Source organism: Etheostoma spectabile, chromosome 21 (assembly GCF_008692095.1).
Source record: "Etheostoma spectabile isolate EspeVRDwgs_2016 chromosome 21, UIUC_Espe_1.0, whole genome shotgun sequence".
NCBI classification, from domain to species: domain Eukaryota; kingdom Metazoa; phylum Chordata; class Actinopteri; order Perciformes; family Percidae; genus Etheostoma; species Etheostoma spectabile.
The window spans coordinates 79,780-89,079 of record NC_045753.1 but is presented as its reverse complement, the minus strand read 5'-3'; the positions used below and the strand labels follow the sequence as shown (position 1 = coordinate 89,079).

General features: G+C 41.4%; 1 protein-coding gene across 1 annotated transcript in view; it reads left to right on the top strand.

Moving 5' to 3' along the window:
- Positions 1-4,600: 4,600 nt before the first annotated feature.
- The window catches only part of LOC116671611 (growth arrest-specific protein 7), a 56,625-nt gene continuing 51,925 nt past the window's right edge, over positions 4,601-9,300 (top strand). The window contains exon 1 of the mRNA XM_032502955.1: positions 4,601-4,978. Coding sequence (XP_032358846.1) covers positions 4,775-4,978 — 204 coding nt within the window. The 5' untranslated portion in view covers positions 4,601-4,774. The remainder of the gene's footprint in view (positions 4,979-9,300) is intronic.

Genomic DNA, 9,300 nt, shown 5'->3' with positions numbered 1-9,300 from the left:
AGTTTCTATTTTTAATCTTCCTCATTACGTTTAAATGAGTCTACGTGTGTGTGTGTGTATGCTCAAATATGGCTTCTGAAAAGAAAATAAAGGGTTAAATAGGAATGACTAAACAGACATTAATGAAAAAGTTCCCCAGCACTTTGGCCAGGAGTCCTTCTTGATGTCTACTGTCTCTCAAATAAGGCCGAGGATGATGGGAATGTCTTGGATCTCTGTTTTCTTCATTTTTAATCATGTCGCCATCCTACTACTCTGGGCTAACGTTAGCGCCACCCATACTACTCTGGGCTAACGTTAGCGCCATCCATACTACTCTGGGCTAACGTTAGCGCCATCCATACTACTCTGGACTAACGTTAGCGCCATCCATACTACTCTGGGCTAACGTTAGCGCCATCCATACTACTCTGGACTAACGTTAGCGCCATCCATACTACTCTGGACTAACGTTAGCGCCATCCATACTACTCTGGACTAACGTTAGCGCCATCCATACTACTCTGGGCTAACGTTAGCGCCATCCATACTACTCTGGGCTAACGTTAGCGCCATCCATACTACTATGTTCTAACGTTAGCGCCATCCATACTACTTTGGGCTAACGGTAGCGCCATCCATACTACTATGGGCTAACATTAGCGCCATCCATACTACTCTGGGCTAACGTTAGCGCCATCCATACTACTCTGGACTAACGTTAGCGCCATCCATACTACTCTGGACTAACGTTAGCGCCATCCATACTACTCTGGACTAACGTTAGCGCCATCCATACTACTATGTTCTAACGTTAGCGCCATCCATACTACTCTGGACTAACGTTAGCGCCATCCATACTACTATGTTCTAACGTTAGCGCCATCCATACTACTTTGGGCTAACTAAGTACATAATCTGCATGCAGTGTCTGCAAATGTAACAGTGCAAAAATACAGATATTAAACAAATAGAACAGCAGTGCAGGTGAGATTGTGCCAGTATGCCATGGAACATAAGAGACGAGGAAGAGAGCGTACACAGTTTATACATTCTGTTTCTATACAGCGGGTATTTTTTGGTGAGTTGATTGTCATTGACTACTGTGGACAGTTCATGTCCATGTCTCCCATGCAAGTCGATAGCTCCACCTTGTGGTTCAGGATGTAAAACAGCAACGTTGAGTGACTTCTTTTTGGTTTATTTCAGGATGTATTGATTCCAGGTCAAAAGAAGGAACATATAGAATCAGTATTTAGGAGCTTAATTACAGCCACAGTACAGGTACCATGATATAGTAGCATGACATTATTTATATTTGGTCCCCTTATAATGTATCTGAAGACTCTTTTATATAGGCCTCAATGGTCCCCTAATAGTACTGAAGTCTCTTTATATAGACCTTAGTGGTCCCTAATACTGTATCTGAAGTCTCTTTTATATAGACCTTAGTGGTCCTAATACTGTATCTGAAGTCTCTTTATATAGACCTTAGTGGTCCCTAATACTGTATCTGAAGTCTCTTTATATAGACCTTATGGTCCCTAATACTGTATCTGAAGTCTCTTTATATAGACCTTAGTGGTCCCTAATACTGGATCTGAAGTCTCTTTTATATAGACCTTAGTGGTCCCTAATACTGTATCTGAAGTCTCTTTTATATAGACCTTAGTGGTCCCTAATACTGTATCTGAAGTCTCTTTTATAGACCTTAGTGGTCCCTAATACTGTATCTGAAGTCTCTTTATTAGACCTTAGTGGTCCCTAATACTGTATCTGAAATCTCTTTTATATAGACCTTAGTGGCCCCTAATACTGTATCTGAAGTCTCTTTTATATAGACCTTAGTGGTCCCTATTACTGTATCTGAAGTCTCTTTTATATAGACCTTAGTGGTCCCTAATACTGTATCTGAAGTCTCTTTTATAAGACCTTAGTGGTCCCCTAATACTGTATCTGTATAAATAATACTGTATACTGTATAAATAAAGTATAATCTAATCTAATCTAATCTATCTGAAGTCTCTTTTATATAGACCTTAGTGGTCCCCTAATACTGTATCTGAAGTCTCTTTTATATAGACCTTAGTGGTCCCTAATACTGTATCTGAAGTCTCTTTTATATAGACCTTAGTGGTCCCTAATACTGTATCTGAAGTCTCTTTTATATAGACCTTAGTGGTCCCTAATACTGTATCTGAAGTCTCTTTTATATAGACCTTAGTGGTCCCTAATACTGTATCTGAAGTCTCTTTTATATAGACCTTAGTGGTCCCTAATACTGTATCTGAAATCTCTTTTATATAGACCTTAGTGGGCCCCTAATACTGTATCTGAAGTCTCTTTTATATAGACCTTAGTGGTCCCTATTACTGTATCTGAAGTCTCTTTTATATAGACCTTAGTGGTCCCTAATACTGTATCTGAAGTCTCTTTTATATAGACCTTAGTGGTCCCCTAATACTGTATCTGTATAAATAATACTGTATACTGTATAAATAAAGTATAATCTAATCTAATCTAATCTATCTGAAGTCTCTTTTATATAGACCTTAGTGGTCCCCTAATACTGTATCTGAAGTCTCTTTTATATAGACCTTAGTGGTCCCTAATACTGTATCTGAAGTCTCTTTTATATAGACCTTAGTGGTCCCTAATACTGTATCTGAAGTCTCTTTTATATAGACCTTAGTGGTCCCTAATACTGTATCTGAAGTCTCTTTTATATAGACCTTAGTGGTCCCTAATACTGTATCTGAAGTAATAATAATAATAATCTTTATTTGTAGAGCACTTTTCAAAAACAAGTTACAAAGTGCTTTAACAAGTTCAACAAATACAAAAGCATAAGAACATTAAAAGACTGAAATACAGTTAAATATAAAATTTGTAAAATACAATGAAAATAAGAGGGGTAAAAATAAAGTCAAATAAGATCGGGAAAGGCTCTCCTATAAAAGTATGTTTTAAGAAGCGACTTAAAAGAGTTCACTGACTCAGCTGACCTGATTTCCTCGGGCAGGCTGTTCCAGAGCCTCGGGGCCCTGACAGCAAACGCTCTGTCCCCTTTAGTTTTCATTCGAGACTCTGGAACAGATAGCAGACCTCTGCCCGAGGATCTCAAGGTGCGTGCTGGTCTATATGGTACTAAAAGGTCAGAGATATAACAAGGCGAAAGGCCATGAAGAGCTTTAAAAGTGATCAATAGAATTTTAAAGTCAATTCTAAAACATACTGGGAGCCAGTGCAATGAAGCTAAAACAGGAGTAATGTGATCATATTTCTTTTTTCTGGTTAAAAGCCTGGCAGCTGAGTTCTGGACAGTCTGGAGTCGATCAATAGATTTTTGAGTTAAACAGGTGAAAAGGCTATTGCAATAATCCAGGCGTGATGAGATGAAGTCTCTTTATATAGACCTTAGTGGTCCATAATACTGTATCTGAAGTCTCTTTTATATAGACCTTAGTGGTCCCTAATACTGTATCTGAAGTCTCTTTATATAGACCTTAGTGGTCCCTAATACTGGATCTGAAGTCTCTTTATATAGACCTTAGTGGTCCCCTAATACTGTATCTGAAGTCTCTTTATATAGACCTTAGTGGTCCCCTAATACTGTATCTGAAGTCTCTTTATATAGACCTTAGTGGTCCCTAATACTGTATCTGAAGTCTCTTTTATATAGACCTAAGTGGTCCCTAATACTGTATCTGAAGTCTCTTTTATATAGACCTTAGTGGTCCCCTAATACTGTATCTGAAGTCTCTTTTATATAGACCTTAGTGGTCCCTAATACTGTATCTGAAGTCTCTTTTATATAGACCTTAGTGGTCCCCTAATACTGTATCTGAAGTCTCTTTTAGATAGACCTTAGTGGTCCCTAATACTGGATCTGAAGTCTCTTTTATATAGACCTTAGTGGTCCCCTAATACTGTATCTGAAGTCTCTTTTATATAGACCTTAGTGGTCCCTAATACTGTATCTGAAGTCTCTTTTATATAGACCTTAGTGGTCCCCTAATACTGTATCTGAAGTCTCTTTTAGATAGACCTTAGTGGTCCCTAATACTGTATCTGAAGTCTCTTTTAGATAGACCTTAGTGGTCCCTAATACTGTATCTGAAGTCTCTTTTATATAGACCTTATAATAAACTAAGGAAATAAATAAGGATGAAATCACCAGAATGATGAATTAAGTATTACAATGAATCATGATTTATAAAATGGACAAGGGTGTCTGCCTTAGACCAGGATCATATCAAATGAGTGAGTGAGGAGTAAACGAGCTGGAGGGGAGACAGGTCCTCATCAATTACAGACTAGATGTCTGCTGAAACCTTTCAAACTAAAACTTAAAAACCCAAACGACATACAGCAGAATAAAACATAGGCAGGGTAGGAGGATGGGAGCTGTCGGTTTCATGATTATTTTAACTACTTAACTAAAGGCCCACTTACTCATTTCCCAAGCTTTCAACTGCATTTTCCTGGCAGACTGAGTTTGCTTGGTTGCCATGGAGAGAGCTTGCAAGATAGCTTGTCACTTCCTTGTAATTTTAACACGTTGTGCTTTAATTTTGAAGTCGGATTTGTTGAACTTCCGGTGGCCACGTCTCCCTTTGAGCGGCTTGACACTGAACAGAGGAAAGAGTGTAGACGTTGGTCTGTATCCTTTATAGACGGAGCTGCCGTGCAGTGTCGAGCCGAGCCGAGCCGAGCCAAGCCAAGCAGGCTGGAGCAGCGGAACGGGGGGAGGACACCGAGCAGCATACCCATTCTATCTGCCCCCCAGCAGCAGATGTTCAGCGGCACTCAGGGCGCCATGTCGGGCTCGTTCTGTAAAAGTTTGTACCCGTTCAGCGGCGAGCAGCACCGGCAGGGACTGAGCTTCCAGGCCGGGGACATCCTCAGGGTGGTCCAGGCTCTGCCCGGAGGCTGGTGGGAGGGAGAGAGGGATGGAGTCCGAGGATGGTTCCCCTCCAGCTACGTGCACGTCCTGGAGGTAAGAACAGAGTCCAACTTCTACCCTGACACCTGTAGGCCTGCTTCTGATGTGAACTTAACACAAGTCTCAGTGGAGCTGGCTGTCACTTAGCCTTAATGACTTAACTCGCTCTTTATTTTCTATTCTCTCTCTCTCTCTCTCTCTCTCTCTCTCTCTCTCTCTCTCTCGCTCTCTCCCTCCCTCTCTCTCTCAATTTCAATTTCAGTTTGCTTTTATTGGCATGATAAAACTCCATCTGTGTTGCCAAAGCATAAGCAACATATAAACAACATACATCTGATGTAATAATACGTAAACAGGATAATTATGATATAATTGTAGATACGCACACACACACACACACACGCGCACGCACGCACACACACACACACTAGGATAAAGACATCATTGACAGTATTAATAAATGGTTTTCCCGTGCTGTGCTCATCCCATTAACTGGAACCTTGACTGTCCGCTGGGCGGCTGCACACTTCCTCATTCCACACATTCCTCAGTGAAATCCTCTAGTCCACTCTCTCGCTCTCTCCCTCTCTCTCTCTCTCTCTCTCTCTCTCTCTCTCTCTCTCTCTAGCTTTCTCTCTCTCCCTCTCAGCCCCTCCCTCCCACCCTCTCTCAGAGACTTCAGCTGTTCTAACCACTTTCTTACTTGTGTGGCTCTTTGAGTTTGTGATTGAGTGGGTGAAGAAAGAATTAATATTTATATCACTGTCAAAACCCATTATGAGTCTGCCTGGCGCTCTGGGGTTTGTTGCAGCCTTGGAAAGATGAACATGAACTCAGACTGTGACCTGGCTTTAGGGAAGTAATGCCCAGCTAGATAAAGGCTCAGCCTTTAAGGCGGTATGAAGCAACAACAACATGCTTATCTGATGTTGGTCGACTTATCTCAGGTAGGGAGAAACTGGACTCTGCAGATGGTCCAGTTTCACCTCCTCCACATCTGAACCGGTCTGAGGAAGAATTCAGTCCTGGGTCGACAGCCCTGGTCCCGTCAGCGAGCCGTTTCCCACTCTTTGGGCTAAGCTGATTGGCTGCTGGCTGGAGTCTTAGATTTGACAGACAAATATCGGCCGATACTTGATTTTTATGGCAAGATACTTGGCAAGAAAATCTAAAGCAATCAACCAACATTCCTTCCCTTAACATAAAAAAACATTTTCTGATAAAGATGTTTGCACTTTATTCCCAAAGATGCCGCAGAAATATGAATTATTCCATATAATAATGCATATACCAAAACTTTACTGATTTACTGAAAAGCACTGGTTGCAGCCCTGGTTACCATACAAACAGATACTGTAGAGCTTCTCATAAGACTTTGTGTCAGCTGCTGGTGCCATGTTGGTGGCCCATAGTAAAACCAGTGGAATCCATTTGTGACTCGCACGTCAACGACCTGTCGGAGGCAGTTCCACACTCTGGTTACTCTGAGGCTGAAAATGACATTTCCGTAACAAATCAGGACTCCCCCACAAGTGTTGAAATATCAACATGGGCAGTTAACATGTAATAATAATAATAGAAGCGTTGCAGCTGGGCCTGCCAGGGGCCATCTAAAGGGGCCCTTCCCCTGACGCCTTCATGTGGAAGACTCATGTTATATATTTCTGTCCGAGGAAGCTGGCAAAGTTTGAGGTTGAGTGGTCCCTGATGACTTTGTTTAATAGATCTTTTATCAAGTCATTTTTTTACCTTTTTCTTTTATCTACTGGTATGCATTCTCAATCTAAAACCAATGCAAAACAAATGCAATAACAAAGGTAATCAAAGTCTGTAGCAATATCACAGGTACTCAACAGAAACGTCTGTCTGATTAGTATAACAAAGAAAGATGAATCCATTCTGTGTGACAGCACCCCCCCCCTGTCTTCTGGTTTGCGCTTCACAACCAACAGATACAAACTCTCCTTCATCCCTCAGCCATCTCACTGCTGAACTCAAATAGGATCAGGTCATATCAGCAAGACCACAGCCACGCATGATGAATATGTTGTTTTTGTGTTCTCACATTTTTGCTATTTATTGTTACATTTGTATTCATTGTGTGTACTTGTCACTGCTGCGAAACCAATTGGCGCTTAGGGGACAAATAAAGTTCTACTTGACTTGATGTTGAGTGCAGGTTGCCACGCCCTATACAATAAAGTGTGACTTTGAAGAGGTCAAGTCAAAGTCAATTCCTCTCATTTTAATGTTAGGCTCACATTCTCATTATTGTTGTTATTATTATAATTTGTATTATTATTATTATTATAGCATCATGTATTGGGTAACCCCTGTAGTGGAATGGGGTTATAGCACACAGCCAGGTTCTTCTCCTGCACACCAACCCTCGTGTGCTGACATCACACCAAAACTTCTGGTACCTCTGGTAGGCCCAGTGTGTTAGTTTCAGCACTGAAGAATCGGTTTGAGGTTTTCACACATCCAGCAGCCAAGTTGTCATAACGGGCTGTAGTAGATGTAATACTCCTTTAAAAAGACTGGTGGTGTGTGGCAGTAAGAAACCTTTAAAGTTAGTAGAATGAGTATAATAAGGGACATTTGGTATCAACTTCAGGTAATTGTGACAGAGAGAACTATTTGAAACCTTAATCTCTTTGGTTTTAGTCTACACCAGTGTAGCTATTTGGAGTTATAGCATGAAAAACATGAGCTCAGTTTAAGAGTAATAAGAGTTACTTTTCCAGTTTTTTTCCCCCTCATGCCGATGGACGTTGGCCAAAATCTAGTGAAATATTCCTCCATGTGCTCTGTAAATCTTTACTTGCTGGGATCACTGGACTAAAATGTGGTTTAGAGGTGCAAAAATGATGGATCAGTTTTTGCCCTTAGTCTGGATCAGCCATGTAGGCTGAGGACTTCCTGTGAATTAAAGAACTTTGCAGTAGGGTTGCATGTGTTGATTATGTTCTGGATGTAAATGGATTAGTTGTTCTGTCTCTAAAAGATGGATCAGTGTTTCCCAAAAAGCCAAATATGACGTCCTCAAAGGTCTTGTTTTGTCCTCAACTCAAAGATATTCAGTTTACTGTCTCAGAGGAGAGAGGAATCTAGAAAATATTCACATTTAACCAGCTGACATCAGAGAAGTTTGACTGTTTTCTTTCATAATAAAGTTGACTCAAACCGATTTGAAGATGGCCACATGGCATGGGTGCTATTATTGAGTCTTTGGTGTGTGGTTTGATGAAGTTAAGGGCATGTCGAGATGTCATGTGGTCATGTCAGAGAAGAAGGCAGGTGCTGGAGTTTAGGACGCAGATTAGCAACAGCCCACGTTTAGATGTTAAAACAAGCATTTGGATTTATACAATTGGGGCACATTTAGAGGGTTGATGTCACCCATCCATCTGTTATCCACTGCTTATTTTGCCGGGTCTTGGTGGTCTCACCACTACACTGCAATGGCTGAGTAAAGTAGGTGTGCTTGTTGGATTGTTGGTTTTGAACATTATAGAAATTGCAGTCACTCTTTTCCAATTCCAATGTTTGCGAGAATGGGAGGCGGGAGTTGAGACACTGCTTCACAATCTGACAAGTGCTTTTTTTTTAAAGCATGACAACTTAAGGGTAAGCTCAGACATCCATTGATACAAGAAGCCCACTGTGTTTCTTGTATCAAAGATTTCATTCTGTTTGTTAAGGTTTGGAGTGGTTAACTTTGCCTGCGCGGTTTAGCTCCCGTTTCCACCATGATAGTCCAGTAGAAGTCCTGCACTAATGCCAACCTTATTGAACCCATCTGCCTTTGAGTCTGATGCTCCATTAACATAACTGGAACCAGACCAACTCAGATCCTCATGTGAAGGGAGCAATGCACCGTTCCTGGCAGAGCCCCCTGGCCTCAGACTCATTCCAGCTGCTTCACACCCAGCTGTGAACTGCTCCAGTGTGCCTTGGAGGTCACACATTGGTAAAACAAGCAGAGCTACATCGCCTGGATGTGTGAGATCTTAATGAACTAGGGCTGGATCGTACAGATAGGGCAGAAAGCACACCTGTAGGAATTTGTACTAGTGTATACATTTTGACTATACCATGCTGACTGGTAGAGCCTTCACTTTCTGCACGCTTCCTTGCAGCAAAGTGAAAAGCGCCCGCTCTTTTGAGAATTGTCTTGTGTCCCACGGGATTTCAACGAGACCTCCATAGACCACGTAATACTGAAGCAGCGGAACCCCTGCCTGTACATAGTCTCACTTTAAAGAAAAATGTACAGTTTGGAACTTGGTTCCAAACTGTTTGGAAGTTTGGTATCCAAACTGGAGTCGACGCTGCATGGGACACCTAGTCAGGGTCACCAGTGAGGTTGTCTC